The 27,876-nt window shown below is 49.9% G+C and overlaps 1 protein-coding gene and 1 long non-coding RNA gene across 2 annotated transcripts in view; both read right to left on the reverse strand.

Moving 5' to 3' along the window:
- Positions 1 to 15,139: 15,139 nt before the first annotated feature.
- ANKRD33B (ankyrin repeat domain 33B) overlaps positions 15,140 to 27,876 on the reverse strand; it is an 85,598-nt gene continuing 72,861 nt past the window's right edge. The window contains exons 3-4 of the mRNA XM_050794071.1: positions 26,557 to 26,697; positions 15,140 to 16,012 (exon numbers count right to left, since the gene is read on the reverse strand). Coding sequence (XP_050650028.1) covers positions 15,171 to 16,012; positions 26,557 to 26,697 — 983 coding nt within the window. The 3' untranslated portion in view covers positions 15,140 to 15,170. The remainder of the gene's footprint in view (positions 16,013 to 26,556; positions 26,698 to 27,876) is intronic.
- On the reverse strand, positions 21,515 to 26,155 carry LOC126956838 (uncharacterized). The gene is made up of 4 exons (XR_007726493.1): positions 25,585 to 26,155; positions 25,461 to 25,553; positions 25,306 to 25,429; positions 21,515 to 25,168 (listed from the first exon to the last, which is right to left on the reverse strand). It is a non-coding gene; the product is annotated as an uncharacterized LOC126956838 (long non-coding RNA).

Genomic DNA, 27,876 nt, shown 5'->3' on the forward strand with positions numbered 1-27,876 from the left:
CCTGGGGGCTGCTCGCCTATTCTTACCAGGATTGGAAAGATTTGGGCCCAGATGGTCTGGGACGCTGTTGCTGGTACTGAGGACACCACGGGGTCTTCCAGACCATGATGACAGCATGGCCCTAGGGGCAAGGAGCGGGGGTATCTCTTCACCAGCTGGAAGGCCATGCACGGTGTAAGGCAGTGCACCAGAGCCAGGGCTCACACAGGGCCTGGGGCAAAGAGCTGTGGCCTGATTCTCCTGGAGACCTATAATGGAAGGCGTGATCATTCAGAAGGATTTTAAACAGCAGTCCCCAACCTTTTCGACACCAGGAACTGGTTTCGTGAAAAAAAATTTTTCCAATGACTGGGAGTGGGTGGGTGGCCAGAGAGGGGGCAGCAGATGGTTTCAGAAGGAAACTGTTCCCCCTCAGATCATGAGGCAGGTACTAGATTCTCATAAGGAGTGTGAGACCTAGATCTCTCGCATGTGCAGTTCACAATAGGGTTCACGCTCCTATGAGAATCTAATGCCACCGCTGATCTGACAGGAGGCGGAGCCCAGGCGGTAATGCTCGCCCACCCGCTGCTCACCTCCTGCTGTGTGGCCTTGGTCCAGGGGTTGGGGCCCCTGCTTTAAAACACACCCCACTGCAGGCTGTATTATGCTGATCTACCTTCCATCAAGAATCGCTGGGGGGTGACGGAGTTTGGGGAACTGCTCCTGATCACTGGGAGAGTGTGGAGGCAGAGATGGAGAACTCCTGAGGACTGTCAGTCAAGGTGATGGGCACAGAGTCTATGCTCAGAGTGGCCCCCAGCATCGTTCTGTCCAGGACTGGCCCAGGCAGGGTCTGCAGCGAATTCAGAAATTCGCTCTTCTCTAGGACGTAACACCCTGTCAGAGTCATACAGAGAGTATGCATCCAAGGCTGGAGAAACTGTGTAGCCAGGGCTGGAACCCCGCCTCTGCCCCAAAGCCCCCTCCCCACACAGCCTAGAATATGCGGACTGCTGCTGGGTTTCATTAAGCTGGCACAGTGCCTTCATCCAGTCTGCTTTTCTGGGAGGAGAGCCAAGCCAAGCCTAATGGAGCAGGTACTTTCCGCGTTGCTGTCTCCTGGAGGGCTGATTTCACTTGTTTCCATTGTCATTTAATATGTCCCTAGTCAAACAATGCCCTCATTGAAGCAGGCTAATCAGCAATGTCCTGCAGCATTTGGGAGGACAGCCACCTCCCACAGGCCAATACGCAGCCCCTGGCGGCAGGTCACTTTTCTGACCCCTGGGCACAAGGGAGGAGGTGGACCACTGCCCTGAGCCTCGCTTCTGGCTTCCTCCAGCTCCTGCTCCTCTCCCAGGAAGGCAGCTCTGTCCCTGGGAATGAGTCACTGCCAGCGATGCAGAGGGGAACAGGTGCCAACGGGGGAGCCGGAAACCCCAGCTGGGCCCTGGGCCCTGGAGCGCGGAGTGACTGGAGGCCCTCTCTCCGCTCCTGCCTCTCTGTGGGGTGCAGGGGGCTTTCATCTGGGGTCACTGGGTGGGTTTGGTCAGGTTCCAGCTGTGAACATTCTTTTAGTCTCAGGAATGGAAAAGCCCAGGCAGCCACGGCTGTGGGCCCTGAATAGTCGAGAAACTTAGAGCTGCTGGAAAGTGAGCCGGTGGGCGTGGCAGACAGGGGTGGGGTTGGGTTAAAACTGCCCTCCCTCACCTGCAGCCTCAGTGACTGACCCTCGGGAAGATGACCCTGGTGGTCCTGGGTTTTGTAGCCATCTGTTATTTAGTTTGAAGCAGGACAGAGGAAGGCAGGAAACCACCTTTCAGTGACCTCCAGCTCTGCAGCAGCCTCGTTAAAGATCTGAGTCGAATTTCTGTCATTTAATTAAATTGTTATGCAAACCCTACAATCCCCACTTTACAAATGAGGACCCTGGGCATGGGAAATTAAATAACATGCCCACACCACAGCCAACGCGGGCAGGGTTGACCCACAGGCCATGCCGTGACTCCGAGGTCCAGGCTGCCGCTGCCGGGGTGAAGAGCTGGGCTCTGCTCACGGCCCCTGCTCAGTCGCGAGGCCCAAGTCAAAACGTGGCCCCGGCTCTCCTCTCTGTCAGCTCACAAATACCAGGTAGCAACTCCCGTGGGCCAAGCCCAGTTTAGGTGCTGGGACGGACGCGTCATGGGGAATGGACTCCAGGCAGAAGAGTAGAGAAAATGCCATAAAGGAAAGAGGAGAGTGACAGGGGGCAGTGCACTTCAAGGGGAGCTAAATTTAGCTGGGGGTCCGGCAAGGACCTGAGCAATGACACTGGGCTGAAGGCCGGGCAGGGAAAGCAGGAAGAGGAACAAGCAGGTAGGCCACACCCCATGGGCCTCCAGGCCATGGGCCAGGGGCTGGGTGGCTTTTCTAGGTGCAACCAAAGACTGCTGGCAGGTTTTGAGCAGGACAGCGGCAGGATCCCATCCATACCCTCAACAGATCCTCTGCCCATTGTGGGAAGGATGGATTTGCGGGGAACGAACGTGTAATGAGGCCGTTGTCAGGGAGGTGTGATGGTAGCTCAGGTTAGGCTGGTAGCAGAGAACGGGTGAACGATTTGAGGTCTATTTCACAAATAATACAATATAAAGCCTGAAATTAAAATTCAAGATGTTTTGCTTCTGACACTGGGTGAACCCAGGAGAGAACGGAGTGGTCCAACCATGCGCTGTGCTCCCTGCTCTGCTGCCGTGGATACGGCCCCCAGCCAACCTGCCCTCCTGTCACCGGACCAGATACAGTCCTGTACTGCTCTGCTGCCGTGGATACGGCCCTCAGCCAACCTGCCCTCCTGTCACCGGACCAGATGCAGTCCTGCTACCCCTACAGAGCGGCTTCCATGGCCCACCAGCCCCTGCAATGTTCCTAACAAGCCGATTGTATCTTCCTGTGGAGATGGGGTGGGGGCACCCCACCTTCTCGATACCACAGAGCCTGCCTCGCCCAGGCCCTGGTTGTTTACGCTGTTCCCCCTGTGGTCTGACAGGCAGTGGCCTCCTCCTGGGCTGTGAGTGCGTGTGATAAATACACCACTGTTGATTGAGTGTGTCCAGTGTCGGGTGTTGGGTGTGCAGCCATCCCGATGCCCCGGGGTGGAAATGTCTCCCTCACACAGATGGAGAAGTTGCCATCAGATTTGCAGCTGGCCAGGGTGGTGGGGTGAGGGCCCTTCCAGGCTCTCAGCATCCTGATTCAATAGTCTGTGGTAGTGGTGTGGGTTTAATTGTGTCCCCCCCAAAATATGTTCAAGTTCTAACCCATGTCCCTGTGAATGTGACCTTATTTGGAAATAGGGTCTCTGTACATACAAGCAAGTTAAGATGAGGTTGCACTGGATGAGGGTAGCGATGAGCCAATGGCTGGTGGTCTTATAGAAAGAGGAACATTTGGACACACACACAAAGAAGATGGCCTCGTGATGACAGAAACTAGAGCGATGCTGCTACAAGCTAAGGAATACCAAGGGTCACCAGCAGCCGCCAGAGGCTGGAGGAGGTGGGAGGGAATTCCCCCAGAGCCTTCAGGGGGAGTGCGGCCCTGACAACATCACGTGACCTTGAACTTCTGTCCTCCAAAGCTTTGAGAGAATACATTTATTTCAAGCTATCCATGTTTGTGGTAATTGGCTAAGGCAACTCGAAGAAAGGCATACAGGTGGGGCTGGAGAACCTGCATTTCTACAGTTTTCCAGGTGATGCTGATGTTACTGGTCCGGGGACCGCCCACGGAGAACCACGGTGCAGGTAACTGCGGTTCATCACCGAGAAGATGAGAGTTGCTGCAACGTCTCAAGGGCCCCCTGGCCCTGAGTCCACAATGAGGACCAGTGTGTGGAGTTAGAGGAACACAGCCTGGGGCTGGGCACGTGGAGGAGACCCTCAGGGGCAGCACCTGCAAAGCAGGGGGAGGAAGCGCAGGTGGCCGTGGTTCTACCACCCCACCTGCCCCCTCTCACCCTCCAACAGACATTGTGGGCTTAAATCAAGCCAGGAGAAGCTCGTGTGCACCTGGGAGGCCCTTTCAGATGGGGCTTGGCGAGGCAGGACTTCTCATCCCTTCAAATGGTCACCGTGGACTACGAGCAGGTCAGGGCCCCTGTCATGGGGTGAAGGGGCATTGGGGTGCTCAGGGCTGACACCAAGGCAGGCCCTTTTGGCAGGACACAGACCAGCCATCTTTAGCCCAGGCTGGAGGGCGGCTTCCCCAGGTACCCCCTTGCACTGGGCTGAGGACATTCCACAGCGTTTTTCAGTACAGGGCACCGGCTTCCCCGCACAGTTCGTGCACCCGAACCCTCCTGTCTCCCACGGCCCAGAGAGGGGCCTCCGGGTCTAACTTCTCACCTAGGCTGTGGGGATTAATAAGGCTTTTCTTACATAAGAGCTGACAAAATGGTGAAGTCTTTTCCTTGCAGCTGACCGATTTCTTGATTTCTTGTTTTAAAAATACTGCTTTTGGAATATCAAGGTGCTTTTGAGTTGGATTGATGTATTTTAATTATTTTTACCCAAAAGAACCTATTAACCTTTTGCTAGGTTTCTGTTGGCTTTTTAAGGGAGAGCAGTAAAGGGCTTAGGCAGCATAAGGCTGGAAGTACAGGCGATGTGAGGGGTATGGCAGTGGCGGCCGTCCTGCCCGGCGGCTGTCACCCCTTCCCCACTCCTGCCCAGGCCACACTGCTGGGGGAACAGTGACCCCTCAGGTCTGGGAAGCCCCTGGCTGGCAAGCTGACAATTTCTGCCTGAGCAATTTGCACATCAAAGTTGTCATCAGACTGGAAGCTTTGGGGCCACCTTTCATGTCCCTGGATGGAAACCAGCCTGGACATCATCAAGGAAAATGGCAGGCATGACCTGCTGGGAGCAAAGACCACGTAAAGGGTCTTGGTGAAGGAGGAGCACAAGGGGCTATGTGCAAAATCCTCAGCGGACATTCTGGACCGCTTCAGCCCAGCGTGGGCAGACACAGCCGCGAGGCAGCTGGACTGGGCGAGCTCCCTGGGAAGGTGCTCCTCTCTTCCACAGGAAAGAACTTAGCGCACGTGCCCCCAGTATCTCCAGTCAGGAAGATGAAGGAGACAAGACCACCTTTCTCCTAGCCCTCCCCAACCCCATTTCCCTTTTCCCATCCCAGTTCTCTGGATTTCCCATGGGGATCCTCCCTTGTGTGTTACCTTCCTTTTCAATCATATTTCACCCAACACACAGGCACATTGGCTCTTTCACAAATGAGCACAAATAATCGCCCATAACAATCTCTCCCTAGGACAAAGGTTCATAGATAACATTTTATTCCCTACTTAGACCCTTCCTTAATAATCACGTAGGATTATGATATTTAATGATTGAGACTTCCAATTTCCTACATTCAAAACGGAGCTTCCCAAATAAATAGGGGCTGGTTGTTTTCAGTCCCATCAGATACAACCTAAGTGAGTTGTGTACACATGTACATGTCTTTCAGCTAAAGGGAAACAAAGTACCTATATGTCATTAGAAGAAAGTATAGAAGAAAAAGATTGTTCATTGGGGGTAGGAAAGGCCTTTTTTAAAAAAACACAGGATGCAAATAACAAAACAAACAAAAGTTGGACAAATTTGACTTAATTATAATTTAAATCTTCTGCATTACAGAAGATACCTTAATAAGTGATAAAACAAGAGAAAATGCACGCCACATGAATGAAATATGATCCCAAATACATATCAACCTCCAGCAAAAATGACACCAAAAAGTGAAATGAAAACCAAATGAGGGGCCAGGTGTGGTGGCTCACGCCAGTAATCCTAGCACTTTGGGAGGCCGAGGCAGGCGGATCACTCGAGATCAGCAGTTCGAGACAAGCCTAGCCAACATGGCAAAACCCATCTCTACTAAAAATACAAAAATTAGTGCCCGTAATCCCAGCTACTCGGGAGGCTGAGGCGGGAGAATCGCTTGAACCCAGGAGGCAGAGGTTGAAGTGAGCCAAGATTATGCCACTGCACTCCAGCCTGGGAGACAGAGTGAGACTCCGTCTCAAAAATAAAAAAGTAAAATAAAATTCCACCCACCACTCCCATCCTTAGGAAAAAAAAAAAAAAAAAACAACAACATCAGATGAGACATGGATACAATGTGTAAAAATAGGAAATTAAAATGGCTGAAAAACAGGTGAAAAGATGTTCAGCCTCATCAACAACTGGGAACATGAAAATTAAAACGAGATACAATTTTCTAACTGTTGGGAAAGGACCTCTCTTGCCCCCTGCTGGTGGTTGCACACACCGCAGAGCTTTGAAAAGGCCGCCATGGCAGTGACTATGGCAATTAAAACACATATTCTTTAAACCCGGGCAGATCTCACTTCTGCACTGCTATCTTAAAGGATATCCATTTGTGTATATAATTGGGTAGGTACAAGGATCTTCATTACTAGCAAATCATGACAACCGGGACCATTTGAATAGTTCACCCATGAGAAAATGGTTAAATGAACCATGGTGCACTTCTGCTAAGGAATACTACACAGCAGTGAAAAAGAACAAAGTGGGGACCAACACACCCTTCTCAAAACACAGTGAGTGAATGGGACTGTATGTCCCATGGGGTCCTGTTTGCACAGCACAGAGGGAAGAAGGCATTAAAAAGATATTTCTAGAAGGATGTACAAATAGCTGGTCTGAGGGACTGCCCTGGGGGAAGGTAAGTCACTTTCATCTGAGAACTTTGTAAAATGTTTAGTTTTTTTTCTCTCATATTTGTGTATTACTTTTTTAGCTGTCAAAAGAAAATAAAACTAATATTTAAATTATTTAAAAATCTCTCTAGGGACATATTTTAAGTAAAGAAAAGAAACTGACGGACAACCTGTACAGTATACCATTTAGGCAAAAGAACACACGGAAACTGAACTATATTCTTGTTTTTATGTATGTACATAAATTCATGGCAACACCCCTGAAGGATGCCCACCTGCCAGTGGGTTCTTCTGAGAAGAGGCGGATTGTAATGAGATCATCTGAACATGTGACAAACTATTTGTGGGGAACTCACAATTTTTAAATATTATCTTTGAAAAATAAAGTGAAAGTTTGTCACAATAAGAAGGTGCATGTCTATTTCAATGAAAAGAAGGGAGTGACATGAAAAACTCCTGGTATAGTTCACTGTATCACTCTCTAATTTATACACACTTAAGTTTATTCAAATATCACACATTTGGACCATAAGAATGTGTTTTAACAAGTGATTTTTTATTCTTTAGCTACAATTCTCCCACATTTTTACATTATCCCATTTTTTCCATATTTTTTTAAACATTAGTACATAATTTGTTAGAAGTTAAAAGGGAAAAACATTTTTTTCTGACTAATATCACATTATATTTAGCTTAAAGATTATTAACTTTTTGAATATCAAAAATTGAAGCTGCTGGGAATCACATTTATTTGTAGGTTCCCAAATAGCCCTGAGGTCTGAATAGGAAAATATCTTTTATAAACTATAACAAAACTCTCACCTCAAAATAAAACACTATGAAATTTACACAATATATCTGTACTTAGTATCTTTACAATATCCAGAAACCTAATGGATTATTAGAAATGACAATGCAAATAGGTTTACATTCAGAAAAAAAGACAGCTTATACTAAGAGGACCTAACTTGCAACCTGGCACCCTGTGCAGGAATCTGTTCAATCCTTAGAATGGCCATAAAGTCATCTTTGTTAAAAACACAGGTCCTTGGACACCCCCAAATGCCAGGCAGACCAAAGACAATTCCAGTACACTGGCTTTTACAGTTCATCTGAATGGGGTATAAGTTTCAAATTCCTTCGGATGCCCCGAAGGCTCACAGGGATGCTGGTCATATTTCTGGGACTGTCATCGCCTTTTGCAGTTTTCATCAGGTGTATCCATAGCTGTGCAGTTCTAAACCAGCTACCAGAACTTTTGCTCAAAAAACTGGTGTTAAGGTGCCTCCATACCTACCTCCCCAAACTTCTTAAAGCATCAGGCCAACACAGACCATTGCTTTACCGGATGGAAAGTTTCGTGGTTTTTTTTTTTTTCTTTTTATTTAAATACAATAGAAGGGTGTAGTATTATGACAAAACTAGTTCCTTCAAAAACCAAACTGTGTTAGCATTGATTAGAGTATCTAATACATAGGCAGACTTGGGGAAATACCAGGGCTTCCTCAGGATAAGGTGTTGATTCTACGGGTAACCTGCAGCCAAATGTCAAGGGCTGTAGGCTGAATTCCTGGGGAGCTCTTCCAGGGGTAAAGAATCCTCTTGGGCCTGGGCCCCTTGGGTTTGGGTTCCTCCGTGCAGCCAAGGTAGGGCAGAGGCAGAGAGATGGCCCAGAGCTGGCCAAATGGGTTCTCTATGAGCCGCCTGGGTCAACGCTGCCTTTCAATAAAAACCTGGACTATGATGACCCTAGCCGTGTTCTGTGCCACAGCAGGCGGAATGCTGACAGTGAGACCCCACTGAGTACACTGAACAACACACCATCAAAGCAGGTTCCATCTGACATTGCCCACAGCCAAGCTATAGCAGCATTGTAACCTTTGCCGGCACAAAGCCCAGTGTCCCTTTAGTTCATTTGTGTGTATGAGTACACACACGTGTGCTCGCCTGTGCACACACTCACACCTTAGTGTACACTGGCCACATTGGCACTGCCTGCTGCCGAGGGCTGTGCCTTTTATCAAGTCTTATTCAGGCTGGGTGAGCCTGAGGAAACTGTGTATGTAATACCGGCTTTCAGCTGAGTCGCTCGAAAGTAAGTCAAAGCAATCCAGGTAGTGTGTGTTTCTTTTTCCTGTTTCTTTCAAAACAACCTCCAGAGGAGATTTTTTAGTCACTTATTTAAAATGTTAATGAAGGAACCTGGGAGTGCAAGGGCACAGAAATGAGCAGCTGATTCAAGAGTTATACCAGTGTGTAAGCAAGTTCCAAACGCACCGAGAGGCGTGGAGGGGAAGATGCAAGCAGCGCCTTGAGAGACACTGCTTTTGTTGTAAGCTCTCCGCAGCTCCCAGCATGACCGCCGCAACGGCATTCATCCCACTGCAGTTGTCATCAATGGGACTTTATTGTTTTAGAAAGATGTCATAGTCACGGTCCCACCTGTCCTTCCCTGGACTGTGGCCCTCCAGGCAGTCCCAGGCAGGTGCCGGCTGAAACGGGCTGGTGTAGAAACCAAGGACCAGGCCCAAAGAAACAGGGTCCCCAGGTGTTTCCAAGGGGAAGCACTGATTACCAGGTGCAGAATCCACACAGTTACCCACTGTGGGAGGCAGAGGGACCTTTGCAAATCCCCAGGGAGTGTGCTAGAATTTCCCCAAATACTGCAAAAGGGAAAAAGTGCTTGCGCTTTATCATGTGAAAGACTAATGGTGTCTAGGAGCTGACACAGCACAGGGGGACTCTGACCACTCAGGAACAGTGAGCTGTGTCAGGACGGAAATGAGCAAGCCTGAGTCTCCGGCGCACCTGGGGAAAGAGTAGCGCAGGGCGCACATCAGGGCTGTGCCTCACTCCGCAGAGCACACTCGGGTCCCCAGGGTACAGATGAACAGCAGCCTTCCCACGTCATGTAGTGTGGACAGCGGGGCTGGGGGGAATGTAGTGCTCTTGCAGGCGGGCTACCAGGGATATGGCAGACTCACTTTTCAGGGCCCATTCATTTCCTCTCTGGGATGCATTTCATCATAATCACTCGGTACCCACGCTTCTTCCCAACAGCCTGGAAACAGCAGGCTGTGCATCCTTTTCAGGCCTGGGGTCTGGCCCTACTCCAGGGGCTTCTGTTTCACTCACAACAGCCTCATCTCCACTCCTGAGACCTGGTCACCACCAACAGCAGGGAGAGAAGCGGGCAGAGGGGCCCAGCATGGCCCTCCTGCATCCATAAATCCTATTTTCCAACCGACATCACGGACTCCCTCTCTCCCGCTCCCAGGAGGAGCCTCTTGCCTCAGGAGTGGCCACGCTGAGATGACAAAGCCATTGCAATTCTGATCTCCATAGTCCTGAGGTCTCCAGTGCTGCCAGGAGTCTGTCAGGAGGAGCTTGACAGGACGGAAGACGTCCACGATGTTCCCAAGTGCAGCCAAGGGGCAGCCTCTGCACAGCGAGGTAATTCCAGATGAACGGCTCCATGCTGTTCCCTCCTCCTTTCTGGTGAGTTTAGTGCTGGGCTGACTGTAGAACACTTTATTCACAGAAACAAGTAGAAACAATTGTCACTCTTAGTTCATGTGCTCCAATGTCAGACCGGGAGCAGCCGGTTCCGGAGGGAAGAGAGAGGACTGGCCTATCTGTGTTCTCATCAGCCGCCTCCATGCACACGGAGGTGGATTTCATTGTTGCTGATACACATGTTCCATCCACAAGAGGCAACTCAGAGGGACTGAAGCGACTTCACACCCACCCCAAAGCCATTTCTGCCACCAAAGTCCCCGATCTAGAATCACCAAGAAGTCTCCATCAAGGGTAAGCCCCAGGTATCTCAGTTGTTACCAGCAGCATTGACATTGTCTGAGAAATATTTTTTCTGTCCAGTTAAAGCATAATTTACTCAAACACTAAAAAGTAGTAAAATAGACTTCAACTTTTCCTCTATTTTTATATATAAATTTATATATAAATCCCTGAGAAAGTACCTGTCAACTTGAAATTCACTATCTACAGTTAATAAACATCAGGGTGCAGGTAGGGACCCCAAGTCCCATCCCTCTGCACAGCAGGGGCTGCGCTGTCATGGCAGGAGAGCAAACCAGGTCTCCCTTCCGAGCAAAGAAGAGGCGGTGGGAGAGGCACAGCTGTGGAGGAATTCTAAGCCATCAGCGCAGACACTAGCAGGCCTGCCACTCATTCAGTCTGGGGTCTAGGAGGTCCCACCATGATAACCCCGCAGGGACACCACATGCCTCGCAGAGGCCCTGGCTTTTCTGTCCTTGGTAGACCTTAGTGTAGGTGGTGCCAGGGATGATCAAGAACTTAACCAGCTGGGAGAAGAAAACAGGCAAAGGAAGGAAAGGCTAATGAGGAAGAAGAGATGAGGTGACGGAGGCAGGAGAATGTGGAGGCAAAGCCAGAGAGGGCACTGCCGTGGCCACTGACAGAAGAGGAGAAGGAGTTGGTGCTCATCGGTCCCCTCCTCCCTGAACCACATTGGGGATGCAGGGAGGGTGAGCCCTCGGTGAGTGAATGCAGCTGTTCAAAGCAACGAAAATAGACAAAAATGAAAAATGTTCTCTAAAGACACTAGGCTTTTGGAGAGGCCACTGTGAGACCCCTGACTGCCAGATACCCAGCGGTGCTGAGTGGGGATGGGACAAGAAGCCTGCCCCTCCCAGCCCTGTCCACATCCTGAGACCGAGGGGCCTGTGTCACCAGTACCTAGGGCTGGAGGAAAGGGCTTCCAAATGGCTCAGGAAGATGAGCAGGTGTTTCTCCCCACCTCTATGACCAGATGACCACACCTCCCGTGAGGAATCCCTTACCCAAAAGAAGTGAACATAATAATGTTGCTTAAGTATAAACTGACCCGTCAGGTCACCCCGACACTGACTCCATGACACCCCCTCAAGGTGGCTCTGTTTCCCCATCATCTGGGCTTCCCTCCCTGGTCTCCTGCACTCCCTGAGCCTGACTGGGGGCCCACCTGTCCCCTCTGTGCCCACTCCAAAGAGAACAAGAAACAAAGAGCAGAAGGGCCCCCGACAGGTCGAGGCTAGAGGCTTGGCAACACTTCCTTGACTTGAAAAATTCCTCTACTAGCAAATCTGCTTCCACATGGCAAAAATGAGAAGTGCTGGGCCAGCAGCCACGAGCACAGCTGCAGGAGCTGCCTGGACCCACTGCATGGGCCAAAGGGAAGGGCTGTCCACAGGCAGGCTATGGCTAGAATGAGTCTAGAGAGGGACTGGGGAGAGTCTCCAAGTCAATCAGGAATGACCCTTCTTTCAGTTGGGTCTGGCAGGTTTTCAAAATCCAATCTTTCCACTGAGGCCACACCAAAGCTCCCCAGGAGGTGAGGCTTCCCCCCATGCAGCTGTCGTTTCCCCTCAAGTTGCAAACACTGGCCAGGTAACAGCAGCTTCCACTCACCAGGCAAGTGGCCAGCCCTCCTTCAGGTTTGCCAAAGAAATCCATGTCCTGCCCCACGCTTGTTGGCTCAGCAGGCTTTTCAAAATGCAGGTATCTCTAGAGCTGTTTTGTGGACACCAGGAGCATCACTGGACAAGCCCTTTGCTGGCCCCAGAGTATCCTGTGTACCTGGATGAGGCTGGAACACATTGGAGGCAGGGCCACAACACGTCCACTCCAGAACAGCGTGGGACCTGAGGAAATCACCAGTAATTTGCTGTCCCATCACTGCTGTTCCACACAACCCTGGAGACTCTGAGCATGGGTTGTGGTGAGGTAGCAGCTGGGCAGGACCAGAAATGTCCATTTTTGATATGGAAGCAGCAGACACCCAGGCTTGGGGTAGAAGTGGGGGCTCCATACCACTCCCATACCATGCCAGGAATGCCTGGCAACCCACCAAGGGTCAGATGCCACGTCAGCCCAAGCAGAAGCTGCCTGGCCCTGGCTGTTCCAATGACAATCAGACATTCTTGGGAAGGTGGAGCCTTTGTGGGAGCTCAGAATGGGTGTCCTCCTGAAATCACTATGTTAGAGCCGCAGTTCTCAATGCAGGCTGCAGTGCAGTCACCTGCAGAGCTTTAGGACGCTCCCAGGGCTCGCCTTCTGGGACCAGGACCTTGAGAACTTTCACAGCAGGGGTAGCCGGTGTTGAGAAGTGTGCCTGGAAAACCACGTGGCACTGCCTGGCTGGGTCCTCGGTTGACAGAGGTGGGGGTGGGGCTCGTGGTGTCTTGGTAATGCTGTGAATTATGTACGTGTGGCAGGAAGGTGCCACATGCCAAAGGAGTCAGAAAAGACAACCCCCAAAGATAACCAGTCTCAGTCACAGTCCCCACCTCCTCAAAGGGGACATGGCCAATCCCAACTCCTTGGCCACGAGAGTGACCCACAGTCAACTAGTATCTGCAGTTCTCAAAGAGGGTCCAGTCTCCTGCGGCATTCATCACGGTACCTTTCTGGGATTAAGGAGGAACTCACTGCAATCTGACCTTAAACACTGTATCATCATCGCACCAATCTTCCATTAACCTGGGTGCAGCCTGCAGTCCTGTTCAATGGAGTTTTTGGAGAGGCTAGTTTAGGATCCCTGGTTGCTCGATGCCTGATGGTGCCAAGTGGAAGGGAGTATGGAGAAGCCTGCACCAGCCCTGCCTGCGTCCTGAGACAGACACTCTGTATCACGATGTATCTAGGGTTATTAGGGTTATAGTACAGAGCCTCCAAATAGGCCTGTGATCGTGCGTGTCCAAGTATTTAATACTGAAATAAAGTGCATATGTGACAGATACTCTACAACCCACACAGCCAGAGCCATTAGAATTAGAAGCTCCCGCCTGAGTTTCCAGCTTTCATACCCTGCACTGCCGAATTAGAATACTGCAAATCTGATAATGATTAAAAATACAAAAATATGCAGAAAACTCCCTTTGATAAATTCAAATTTGATCACCAAGAAAAGTGATCTTCATGTCACCTTGGAGAGAAAAGTGATCTCCATGTGACTTTGGAGATAAAAGTGTGGATTTAAAACCCTCACCGAGAGCTTGTGACCCAAGGCAAATCACACCCGTGCCCTGCCCTGCTCAGGGCCCCGCATCTTGGAAATTCTATGAGGTCGGCATGAGGATGAACTAAACACCAAGTGCAGTCCTCAAAGGAAAAGGAAAAGAAATACCCACACACGGGACTCTTTGGAACTGAGCCTGGAGGAGGGGGCTGCCCGGTCTACTCCAGGAGAATTTGCCGAAAACAAGTCTGTTCCCCATTCCATTCTCTCGCCTGTTCTACAAATTGCCTCCTCCCCATTCCTGTAATTTGTATCATTCTGGGCTCCTGATTCTTGTTGCATCTTTTTGACATATTAAGGATATCCGGATTTGAATTACTTAAGAGCACATATGGCTTAATTTTGTATTTCTGGTAATCATTTATTAAATTTGCCCCATTTTATCGAATGACAGTTTTTTTCTCATATCTATTTTTAATGTTAAAGATTTCCTATCCAGTTTATCTAAAACCCTTTGCTTAAAATGAGTTTAATTCTAGCAATAAATAGATGTTTATCTCTCCATTGTTTTATAATTTGACAATATGTTTTCCCTCAATATATTACTGTATGGATAAGAGTTTTTTTTTTTTTTTTTTTTTTTTTTTGAGACAGGGTCTTGCTTTCACCCAGGCTGGAGTGCAGTGGCCGGAAACTGCAAGCTCCGCCTCCCGGGTTCACGCCATTACAATACGGGCGCCCGCCACCTCGCCCGGCTAGTTTTTTGTATTTTTTAGTAGAGACGGGGACCGGGTTCAGGATGGTCTCGATCTCCTGACCTTGTGATCCGCCCGTCTCGGCCTCCCATACAGGCTTGAGTGCCGGATAAGAGTTTTAAAAAGAACTGAGTCAATGCCTCTGTCAAACAGAACTATCTGGCATCACTTAAGCTAATTAGTAAGAACATCCAGCGCACACCTACACCCACGATGAGGAGAAAAGACCAAACAATCAAAAAGGGGAGAATCCCATGATGTCTGTGTGAACTCATACAGGTATCATGAATACTTATTGCTAGAAACAGTATTTTAAACAAAAGGTCTTCAGGCAAGTGTATTAAAACTGCCTTGGATATAAGGGGCCCTATCACTTGTAAAACGTTGCAAATTTGATAAATAATGATTAAAAATACAAAATTACGCAGAAAACGCCCTTTGATAAATTGATCTTTAAAAAAAAAAAAATCCTAATTGAGGTTCTCTAAATGGAGCCTTTTAGGCAACGTGCCCGCTAGGTGTACTGATTGCTAGGAGGGCTGGTGACAGGCGAATCGATGTGGCTCCCCCAGCCCTCTCCTGGAAGCAGCCTGGACAGACAGCCTGGAAATGCGCGTGGCCCCGTGGTCCATGGAGCGTCCGTGGTGCGATGCGCAACGAGGCCGCCTCCTTCTCCGCGACCAGCCCCGAGGCCTCGCCCCGGCCCCGGCCCCCACGCCAGGCACACAGGCCCTCACGTCCTCTTCTTCCAGGGCGCGGAGCGCCTCTCCTTCTGCGCCTCGGCCTGGCGCTTCTTCTCGGCCTCCTCTGCCTTCCGCTTCTCCTCCTTGGCCTCCTTGTACCGCCACTTGGGGATCTGCAGGTGGCCGCTGTCCTTGGTGCTGCCCTTCCGCGCCGGCCGCTCGGGCTGGAAGGTGGGCGCCGGCGCCTTGCTGACTCGGACCCGGGGCACCACCACGCCGGGCCTCACGCTTCTCCGCCGCAGGCGCTGCAGGGGCAGGAGGCTGGCCTTCCGCGAGGAGGGCGCGCCGGGGCCCCGGGACGGGGGCGGGAGGTCGGCTCTCGGGGAGCCCTCCCGGCAGTCCACATCCTCCGTGCCGGTCTGCCCGCGTTGCCCTGCGCCTCCCACCCCATCCGCCTCCTGCGCCTGGGGGCCCCGCGCCGCCCGCGCCGCCAGGATCTCCTGCACCGCCAGCCGCCTCTTCCCCACGCACGGGGGGCTCTCGGGGCACACGGTCTGGCACACGATGGCCACGGCGGGGCTGTAGAGGCTCGTGGTCATCCGGACCATGTGGTCCAGGGCACCCCCGTCCTCTGGGCCCCGCATGGTGCGCGGCGTCAGCGCGGACAGCACGCAGTCCGTGAGCCTCTGCAGGCAGTTCTTGGAGCCCGCGGGCTTCCGCGCCGCTTCGGGGGGCGGCGGCAGCTCGGGCCGGTACTTCTCCCAGAACTGCTCCGGGCAAGGGCGCTCCAGCAGCCTCTGCATGAGGCGGACGGCATCCACGCGGCCCGTGTAAGTGGCCCATTCCTGCGGCGACATCCCACGGCGGGGGTCCCTCGCGTGGACATCCGCCCCTGCAAAACGCAAAACACACACAGGAGTGGGTGGCGGCAACAAGGACTCTTCCCTCCCAAGGCAGAGCCTGGGGCAAAGCCAAGCCTCCTAACAGAGGGCACCCTAGACCCGGCCACTGCGCGAACCCTGCGCTCATCCGAGCACCCAAAGTTGGGCCTGGAGTGCAGTGATGGGAACACGGCCCACTGCAGCCTCAACCTCCTGGGCTCAAGCCATCCTCCCAAGTCAGCCTCCCGAGTAGCTGGGACTACACCACGGCCCACCTGTAGAGATGGGGCCTTGCTCTGTTGCGCAAGCTGGTTTCGAACTGCTGGGCTCAAGCAATTCTCCCACCTCCACCTTCCAAAGTGCTGGGATTACAGGCGTGAGCCACCGTTGCCCAGCCCAGTCCAACCTGCCTTTTAAGTGCTCCATTTGATTATCTGTCTTGAATGAAACCCTGCCTGAATTCAGCACCTACATTACAGATTTTTTTTTTTTTAGATGGAATTTCGCTCTTGTTGCCCAGGCTAGAGTGCAATGGTGCGATCTCGGCTCACCACAACCTCTGCCTCCTGGGTTCAAGCGATTCTCCTGCCTCAGCCTCCCAAGTAGCTGGGATTACAAGCATGTGCCACCACACCGGACTAATTTTGTATTTGTGGTAGAAAGGGGGTTTCTCCATGTTGGTCAGGCTAGTCTTGAACTCTTGACCTCAGGTGATCCACCCGCCTTGGCCTCCCAAAGTGCTGGGATCACAGGCATGAGCCACCACACCCGGCCAAATTACAGAATTTTTTAAAGAAATAAGATCCTATAGCTTTCTGTCAATGGAGAGAAGAACAGACAATAAAGCTGCCTTGGATACCTGAATGCTGTGGTTAGAATAGTCTAAAAATACGACTAGTAACAGTGACTCGCAAAGTGGTGGCGCCCCAGCTGTGGCCTCACTCTGAGGACTGCCATGGGTCCTGGACTGTGGGAAATGGGTGGTCCTTTGCTTCTCCCACTGCGGACTAGCTGGCCGAGCTCTGTCTATCTTTAACAGATGGTGGGCTTTTCCAGAATAGAAAAATTCATTTTTGTTTGCTCAACACATCTCATCCTGGTGGGTAGGGGGCATGAATTTTAAAAAGGCTTGTTGCAAAATGAATGGCAGTCACAGTGGCTGTGGGACCTGCCTGAGACCCCCAAGCTAGTAACAGAGACAGGGTCTAAGACTTGGGTGTCCTAACCTCAGTCTAATGTACTTCCTACCACCTGGCAGGCCCGGTGTGATGGTTAGTTTTAGTTTTCTATGTCAACTTGGCTAGGCTAGAATACCAAGTGATTTAATCAGACATGGATCTAAGTGTTGCCCCGAAGGTATTTTGCAGCTGTGGTTAACATCTATAATCAGTTGACTTTAAGTCAAGATTGACCTCCATAATGTGGGTGGGCCTCGCCCAATCTGCTGAGGGCCTTCAGAGCAAAGACCAAGGTTTCCTGGAGAAAAATAAATTCCTCCTCAAGACTGCAGCATCTACGTACTCCTGCCTGAGTTTCCAGCCTTCAAGCCTACTGCACCAATTTCAGACTCACCAATCCCCACAACCACACAGTCAGCTCCTTAAAATAAATCTCTTGATATCCACAGCCTATTGGTTGTCTGACAGGTCCCCTTACATAGTCTCCCTGACACTAGTCACTAGTCACTTAATAAATCTCCCCAGGCCACCCACTGCCCCCAAATATTAAATATTGCAAAGTTAAACTTCAACTCAACTTGATGAAATCTGCATAAATTTCAATGCTACAGTATAGAAATTAATATGGAATTGCTGTTCAATTAATATTGGTCCAATCTCAATCCCACATACTGTTAAAAATCATTGAGGGGCCAGGCGCAGTGGCTCACACCTGTAATCCTAGCACTTTGGGAGGGCAAGGAGGGAAGATTACCTGAGGTCAGGAGTTTGAGACCAACCTGGCCAACACATGGTGAAACCCCATCTCCACTAAAAACACACAAAATATTCACTTGGCATGGCGACGGGCACCTGTAATCCCAACTACTCAGGAGGCTGAGGTGGGAGAATTGCTTCAACCGGGAGGGGGAGGTTGCAGTGAACCGAGATGGCGCCACCGCACTCCAGCCTGACTAACAGAGCCAGACTCCATTTCAAAACCAAAGAAACCATTGAGGATTTCAAGTCCCATTAGTCCCATCTCCACCAGCAAAGCAACATGGAGAACTAGGGCAGTTATCTAGTCTGTGAGCTCCTCGGGGACTGGGCCCAACAGACGCTTCTTCATGTATATCCCATGCAGACCCAGACCCAGTTGTCTGACATGTGATGGCCGATCAATATGTGCTGAACTGAGGAAGGCCGGGTCCCCAGCCGCTGCCCTGGCCTGCCGGCCCACAGTGGCCTCATGGCTCCCGCAGACCCAGCTCACCTGAGCTTGCCTGGTAAGGATCTGAATTCTGTGACACATTAAAGAATAGCCATATTAGAAGAGTGGTAATTATTTGGAACTGGATATCAGGATGGAACTCATTAGCGAGAGTACAATTTATAAACTGACTAAAATGAAAAGGGGGCAGTAAAAGTGTCATAGCAAAAAATAGATGACACATTAAACCTTAATTAATTGCATGTCACTTAAAAAAGGAACAAACTGCAAAATTAAAATCTTAATGAACACTGCCTGAAAGAGACATTTTTCGAATGCTAATGGAAAACCAGAGGAAGAGCTGTCCAAAGTTTTGCACTCTTCGTCCTGATGTTCACCTATCTTTTCAAAATGATCTCAGAAAAGACAAAGACTCTAAGGAACAAAGGCCACTGGATCCTAGAATCCGAGTCATGCTATAAATTAGGGATCAGCTGCCTTAGGAAGAGACTGTAAAGGGTCATATTAATGACCTGAACACAGTAATTAAATTATAAAAGATAAGTACTGATTAATAACATTTTATGCAAACACCTTTCAGAGAATACAGAGGATTTCTGAAATGCCACTGTATCCATCTTCCTGCCAGCAGACCCCCCAGCATCCTCACCTTCCACCTAGTGTCGTTTTGCCCAGGGCTCAACCATACGGACAAAAGTGGGGCTGCCGCCCATGGGTCCACTTGCTGCCTTGTTGAGCGCTCTAAGTCTACACAAAAATCCTCTATTTCACTTGAGGGAGCAACATCCTCAGTTCTTGGCAATGCATCACAATCAGTCTAACCCAGGACTTCTGAACCTCAGCACTATTGACATATTAGGCCAGGTAATTATTTTGGTATGGGTTGTCCTGTGCATTGGAGAACACTTAACAGCATCCCTGATCTCTACCTTCTTCTAGATGCCAGTAGCACTCCGCCAGTTCTGACAACCAAAAATGTCTCCAGATGGTCAAATGTCCCCTGGGGCAACATTACCTCCAGCTGAGAAGCACTAGTCGAATCTAATGGCTGCAATCCTGTTCCCCATTCTTCCAGCCTCCCTTACAGCTACAAGTAGCCAAGCAACCCAGCAGTGGTGACTGAGCCCTAAAGGTTTTGCATCCTGACGAAAGGGACCAGCATGGTTGGTGCTGCTGCAGCTTCCTGTCTGAAATACGGATTGGGTGATTCTTGTGGAATCAAGGGGTGACAGATCAACAGGCTAAGGGGAGCCAAATGGACAGGAGGAAACCACTGGGGTCTGTGTTGTCCTCATGAAGTCCAGGGCCAGCTCTGGAGGGTGACTGCCAACCTCAGACTTCTAAGGAGCTGAGAAATGCAGCCTGTTTTCTTTAAGCTGCTGTCTAGTCAGGATTTCTGTTACTTGCAGCCAAAAACATTCCAAACAGGTGCTAATGGGAAAAAAAAATCTATACTTTCCATCACTCATTCTCAAGAAGGCTTTCTCCGGGAGCCATGGCCAGGCCCAGGACTAGCAGGAGGTGGGTGGAGCGTGAAGCCCTGAATGTGTCACTTCCCTTCCTGTTTCTCCACCAGCCCCCACCCACCCCCATGTTATCCATCCTATAAACCCCAGCTCAGGTCTCTCTCTTGCAAGGGGGCCTTTCCTGGCCACAGGGGACCACTATGGACCAGCCCTCACTGCTTCCTCTTGTGCCACCTCCAGCCTGCATCTTGGGCATTGTGGGTATAATCAGGATGACAAATCTGGATTAGGGTCCCGAGAAAGAGCTTGTGCTCCAGCCCAGCAGGGAGGACAAGCCACCCCCCCCGCCACACAGCAGGTGGGAAGTGTGCTCAAAGTTCTCATCTCCCCTCAAAGAGGGACTGGAGTTGGAAAATAAACGTCCCAGCATCTCTGCGATATCTTTTCCTCATATTGGAGGGTCCAGGGGATCTGAGTCCCAGCTGCCCACAAGGGGAATCTGCTCATTGGTGGACATGTCTTAGCTTCCATTCTTCCCAATCTCACTTCCCGCTCCCTCCCTCCACTTCCTGGGGCCACCTTCCTACGAAACTACTTGCCCTCAAGTCCTTGTCTCAAGGTTTGCTTTTCAGGTGACACAGAATGCTTGACTTTTCATCCTTCCTCTGGCTAATGACTTCAAACAATTCTACATGGCAAATTCACACTTCATAGGAAACGTATGTTTTCCTTATAAACAGAAAGAAACCTCTATGTGGTTGGAAATCATCTGACTTTCCAGGAGATATCAGGGCTTCCCTGAGACAAGAGCAACCCTCCGACCCACAGTGGGAGCATCTGTGATCTCTGTTCCTCACCGTCCTTTAAATCCACTTTGCTCCTTGGAATCACAGCAAGATTTGAGGTTACTGCTGCTTGTTTTTGCTTCCTGAAGGCTGGGGCAGTTACACCGCACTTCAGGTCTGAAAGTGAACTCCCTTAAGCAAGCCTGGAACCTGCTAACCTCCACAGATTCTGCCTGTCTTCAGAAAAAAATCACATCCTCGATATGCTTCTCGGAGTCACCTATTTAAACAGACCTGTCACTGTGGGCCTTAATATTTCAATGAATTAACAAGGTTCTGCAACTCCCCTTGCAATGCTCTTCAGAACAGCCTGAGTTATTCCTTACGAGGCCAAAACCAAAGATGCAATCGATCAGCCTCTCAGAACCCGGTTATACTTTTTATTAAAATCTGAAGTGTCCGTCTAAAACAAAGGCTCTGGCTATTAGTTTCTTTAAATGGTTTAATTTTTCTTAATATCACATATTTAAATGGAAAGAATAAGACTTAAAATATTTGCACAAATTTTACAAATATACCAACATCTGTCCTTACTGCTGTCCACTAATCCTGGGGAAGCAATTCAACACTTTTTTTTTTTTTTTTACAATACTTATCCATCTACTGGAAAAGGAAAATAAAACCCACTTTTCTTGGGCGAACTGTAAGCTTAGTAGTAATAGTAGAAGATGAAAATTTTCTATAAGTTCTACACTACAACCAAAGCTTAAGAGGCAGCTCAAAAGCTCCCTAAAAAATACATTACTTTTTTTTTTTTGAGACAGAGTTTCATCTGCTGCCCAGGCTGGAGTGCAGTGGCACGATATCGGCTCACTGCAACCTCCACCTCCTAGGTTCAAGCAACTCTCTTGCCTCAGCCTCCTGAGTAGCCGGGATTACGGGCGTGTGCTACCTCACCCGGTTAAATTTTGTTTGTATTTTTAGTAGAGGCGGGATTTCACCATGTTGGCCAGGCTGGTCTCGAACTTCTGTCCTCAGGTGATCCACCCACCTTAGTCTCCCATAGTGCTGAGATTACAGACGTTAGCCACGGTGCCCGGCCAAGATGTCACACTTTTATTTGAGGGAGGAATACAGAACAAGAGAGGAAGAGTACACAGAGGGGAAAATGTTTCTTCTCACTTTGTATATCCTTTCCCATTTAAATTATTTACATCAGTGGTTCTCAACGGGAAGCAATTCTTCCCCCAAACTGGGAGACTGTTAGCAACATCTAGAGATATTTTTGGTAGTCACAACTGGGGAGGTGCTACAGTCGTCTTGTGGGTAGAGGCCAGGGATGCCACTAAAAATCCTACAGTTTGAAAGACAGCCCCTACAACACAGAATTATCTGGCTCTGCATGTCAGCAGTGCTGAAATTAAGAAACCCCCGGCCAGGTGCGGTGGCTCACACTTGTAATCCCAGCACTTTGGGAGGCTGAGGAGGGCAGATCACAAGGTCAGGAGTTTGAGACCAGCCTAGCCAATATGGAGAAACCCTGTCTCTACTAAAAATACAAAAATTAGCTGGGCACGGTGGCAGACGCCTGTAGTCCCAGCTACTCAGGAGGCTGAGGCAGGAGAATCGCTTGAACTCGGGAGACGGAGATTGCAGTGAGCTGAGATCGTACCACTGCACTCCAGCCTGGGCGATAGAGTGAGACTCTGTCTCAAAACAAAAAAAAAAAGCAAAATACAAAAACCCTGAGGTAGGGGCTTACTACCCTCACTAAGAAAGTTTAAGTATCTCATTCACAAGATATTTTTCAAAGGGAAAAACAAACCATATTTTTTCATTCACTTAACAGATAACTATTGAACACACAAACTCACCAATAATGATAATAATAACAATAACAATAATCACAACCAACATGTCCAGAAGGCTTCTCCAAGCCAGGCAGGCACCTGGGGGCTGCTCCCACGTGAACTTGCTCAATCCGCATCCCGCCTTCCTGCAGTGGGTGCTATCATTAGCCTCATTTTATAGAAGAGGAAACTGAGTCCTAGAGAGGTGAGTGACAGGCTGCAGGTGTAGAGATGGGAAGTGGAGAAGACGAATTTGAAACTGGGTCCTGGCTCCTGCGTTATTTCTGTTCAGCTTCTTGCTCTGTACCTTGTACAGGACAGGGAGAGACTCACTACAGGATCCCACAGACAATAATCTGTGGATTGTTCTAGACTGTGACGGGGGATGGGCCTGCAAAGTGGGGAACAGGGGAGGGAGAGTATAAAATCTAATGCCAAATTTGTATCCAAATAACTGATGGGGGGAAAGCAATGTCAGCAGCAAACCCACTGCCCACAGGCTCATCGTTCCAAGAGATGTGCAAGGTGTTTCTGGAATCCTCTAAATGCTGTCACACATGCCTGAAACCCCCAGGAGACCCAGGGAAGAAAGCACAGCAGTTGAACCAAATGACGAGAGGGCAACTGACCTACAAAAGGTTTGCAGTTCAAATTAGTTCAGTCGGAAAGTGCACTGATGTGACTGACATCATAAATGTTCAGTTGAAAAAGTAAATTACCAAAGATCTACACTCAATTATAACTAGATCCAGAAATAGCAAAAGCATCTGAAGCTCCCGCCAAACACAAAAGCACCACATAATCACCATTTAATTAGAAGGAACCATTTCTCATTGATAAGGGCAGGCAGGGCCAAAACTCTGTTGAAACTGATATCTCGTTGATTTTTTTTTAAATGAAACTATCATCTCTGAATCAAAAATACAATCGATGGGACTCACTTTTAATTATGATTTTTTTTCTTTATTTCTAAGAAAGTTTTCATCTTTGAAGCCTCTATTCTTATTCACTGAACTTATTTTTCTTATAGCATCCCCTAGGACTAAAGAATCCCCTAAGGTTAAAGCAGAAGGAAAGATAAATCTGAAGCAGTTGTGAATCCTGTAACTCCAGACTGATCTCGAGAAAAACAACAGATAGGCTCAGACGAGGCAGCGCTGCACACTGGCTGGAATCAAGACTGTCCCGTCACAGGCAACAGGTTATGACAGAAACTTCACAGACCCGAGAAAAGACTAGGGGCGGGATGCGGTGGCTCACGCCTGTAATCCCAACACTTTGGGAGGCTAAGGCGGGCAGATCACCTGACGTCAGGAGTTCGAGACAAACCTGGCCAACGTGGTGAAACCCTGTCTCTACTAAAAATACAAAAATTAGCTGGGTGTGGTGGTAGGTGCCTGTAATCCCAGCTACTCGGCAGGCTGAGGCAGGAGAATCACTTGAACCTGGGAGGTGGAGGTTGCAGTGAGCCAAGATTGCGCTATTGCACTCCAGCCTGGGCGACAGAGTGTGTCGAAGAAAGAAGAAAGAAGAAGAAAGAAGAAGAAGAAGACTGGAAAGAAGACGACGACTAGGGACAGCGACAAAGTGAGACTGTCTCAAAAAAAAAAGACAAAAAAAGAAGAAAAAGACTGGGGACAACTAAGAAGACAACTAAATGTGGGAGCCCAGCAGGGGTCCTGGAACAGAAAAGTGACATTACTGGAAGCACCGATGCCTGGGAAAACTCTGATGCCACCCTCAGGATAACCAAGACAGGGGTGGTGCTGTGGTCTGAATGGTGACGACCCTCCAAAATTCCTATGCTGGAACTTCAGACTCCCTGGGATGGCATTAAGAGGTGAGGCCTTGAGGAGGTGATTAGATTACGAAGGCTGTGCCCTCCTGAATCAAACTAGTGCCTTATGAAAGAGGTTTTGAGGATGCCTCGGCGTCCGCTCTGCCATGAGAGGAGACAGCAAGAAGGAAGGGGCATCAGCAGACATCGGCCCTGCCGGCACCTTGATCTTGGACTTCTCAGCCTCCCCAAGTGTGAGCAATACATTTTACAGTTTGTAAATTACCCAGGTGAGGTATTTTGTTACCGCAGCAGAACAAGTAAGAATAGAGAGGAAATCCACTTCTTCAGGAACTTGCAATGCCAAGCAGGACTGGCTGAACCCAGTGCCAAGAACAAAAATAAAGAGAAATTAAAATAACAGAATTAAGTAACGGTGAAAGCAGCATCGCACATTCACTGAGATTTCAGCTGCTCACTGAATCTAACACCACATGCGCTTGACACGTATTTTCTCATTTAATTCTCAAAATAACCCAAAGAGGTTGCCCGAAGGATGATCATTGATTCTATTTCAGAGTGAAGAACAGAATTAAAGCTATTAGTTGTGTAGCATTTAGCTTAGTAGCTCATTGCAGCCGGATAGCCTTTAGCAGTATATAAAGTGTTGTCATATTTTAGCCTCAGGGAGGTGAGGGAGAAAGGTCATTACTCCCATTTCACAGATGGAACAGGAAAGTGCTTTCTCCAAGATGGCGCGAAAGACAAAGGGAGGTTGATTCAGTTTGATAGCCTGAGAATTTTCCACTCTATGACACATCAAAGAAAACAGAATTTGCCACATACATCACCATGCAATACCACATTGCCTACTAACATTACCACGCAACTCCGCAGTCACCTGCTAACGTCACCACGCGACTCCACGTCACCTGCTAACGTCACCACGCGACTCCACGTCACCTGCTAACGTCACCTCCTAACGTCACCACGCGACTCCACGTCACCTGCTAACGTCACCACGCGACTCCACGTCACCTGCTAACGTCACCACGCGACTCCACGTCACCTCCTAACGTCACCACGCGACTCCACGTCACCTGCTAACGTCACCACGCGACTCCACGTCACCTCCTAACGTCACCACGCGACTCCACGTCACCTGCTAACGTCACCACGCGACTCCACGTCACCTCCTAACGTCACCACGGGACTCCACGTCACCTGCTAACGTCACCACGCGACTCCACGTCACCTCCTAACGTCACCACGCGACTCCACGTCACCTGCTAACGTCACCACGCGACTCCACGTCACCTGCTAACGTCACCACGCGACTCCACGTCACCTCCTAACGTCACCATGTGACTCCACGTCACCTCCTAATGTTACCACACAACATGTCGTCTTCTAACGTTACCATGCAACTCCACATCACCTCCTAACGTCACCATGCAACTCCATGTTGCCTCCTAACATCACCATGCAACTCCACGTCACCTTCCAACATTACCATGCAACTCCATATCACATCCCAACATTAATATGCAACTCCGCATCACCTCCTAATGTCACCATGCAACTCCACGTCACCTCCTAACGTTACCATGCAACTCCACGTCACCTCCCAACGTTACCATGCAACTCCACGTCACCTCCCAACGTTACCATGCAACTCCACGTCACCTCCTAACGTTACCATGCAACTCCACATCACCTCCTAATGTTACCATGCAACTCCACATCACCTCCCAATGTTACCAGGCAACTCCACCTCACCTCCTAACATTACCATGCAACTCCACATCGCCTCGTAACATTACTATGCAATGCCACCCACCAGCAAGCAGGGACCTAGGATGGCCTGGGCCGTTCCCACCATCCCTACACCCACCTTCAACAGCACAGTCTTGCCATTTACAGCCAAGAGATCTCCCCTTTCTGAGGAAGAACAGATATGGACAGGGCTGGGGGTGTAGAATGGGTGAGCAGGAGGAAAACAGAAGGTGAGGGAAGATGCCACCCACTGCAAAGCTCAGCAGGGAGCAGGAAGGGGCGTCCTGAAGGGAACAAATGCATGGCTTCTCCCCGTGATCCTGAAAGCATTTGTTGTTGGCTTTTTAAAAAACTCAGATAATTACAGCAGTGTACCTCAGTGAAGAAACTATTCCTTATTGCAGCAGCTAGGCGTTGTTTCTATGGGAGTGATTAATCTCAAAATATATTCCTTAAAGGAGCAACTCTGGTGTCCCGGGGCCCCCGGAAGTTGCACGGGACAGGTGGACATACCTGCTAGCATCAGGGCTCGGATGCAGTCCGTTCGACCCTGCATGGCGGCTTTCATCAGGGCGGTGAACCCGAACGCGTTTCTCCTTTCAAGGTCAAGACCGGGAAAATAGTTCAACAAGTAGTTAGTGATGATAGCGTGCCCTGTAAAGAGAAGTGTACACGTGTATTGGTTCCCACTTCCACAAAATGTGCTGATTCCAGCCAGGCCTTCCTAGAGGGAGAAAGAAACACCGAGTCAGCCCTGGGCCAGCCAGTCTGCTGTGTGAGTTTTTCTCGGACCCAAGATAGAATTCTCCCGGAGCCCAGGAAACAGAGGAAAGCAGAGGGCACCGCCCTGGCTGCAGCACTGCTGTTTTGGGTTCTTGCAGGTCTCCTTCCACAAAGCACTTGCGGGAGGAGCTGTCCCATCACACTGTTGGGAGTGGACGTGGGGGGCAGGGACTCTGCGGGTAGGTAGGGAGCTCAGCCTCAGACAGCCAATGCGGGCAGGAAGCCTCAACTCCAAGCAGCAGACGCCCATGCAAACAGATGCAAAGCTGCAAATGAGCTTCAGAACCACTTCCAAGTGCTCCGGAGCTGCAGGGAGGAAAAAGTCATCATCACAGCAATAGGACAGTGCCAATTCACGCTGGCACCCTCTGTTCCCACCCAGAAGCGGCAGTCTCTCTCTCTCCACCCGTATCCGCCACCCCACCTTCCCCCCCGCCGCCGTCTCTCTCTCTCTCTCTCTCTCTCTCTCTCTCTCTCTCTCTCTCTCTCCCCCCACCTACCTACCCCACACATCCCACAGAGTGTCGCAGGCAAGGCCCTCAGCTATAAAGCAAAGCAGGTAAGGAGATTTCTTAGAGAACACAGATTTCTCCCCTTTCTCACCTTGCACCTCCAAAAAGGATCTAACTTTCTGCTCATTCCCAGGCACGCCCATGGTGCTCTCAGTTCATGGTGAATAAGGAGACCATCAGAGCAACAGTGCTGTTTCCAGAATTCACCCAAGGAAAACCAAAATGGAGTGGGAGAGCATCCTCTTTGGGTCAACTGTCCATGCCGCCTGATGCCAGCTAGCCCATAGGTCCTTGTGTGCGTATACCTCCCCCACTTCAGTGCCCTGGAGCAGGGTCAGTCCCAGCCTTGGCACAGTCGGCACGGGGGGCCACATGACTCTCAGTTGTGGGGACTGCCCTGCGCACTGCAGGATGCTGGGCAGATCCCTGGTCTCTACACCAATAGATGCCAGTAGCAACCACCCCCACTCCTGCACAGGTTGTGACAACCAAAACTGTGTCCAGACACTGCCAAATCACCATCAGTGGGGCAACAACA

This window comes from Macaca thibetana, chromosome 6, assembly GCF_024542745.1.
Source record: "Macaca thibetana thibetana isolate TM-01 chromosome 6, ASM2454274v1, whole genome shotgun sequence".
Taxonomy (NCBI): Eukaryota; Metazoa; Chordata; class Mammalia; order Primates; family Cercopithecidae; genus Macaca; species Macaca thibetana.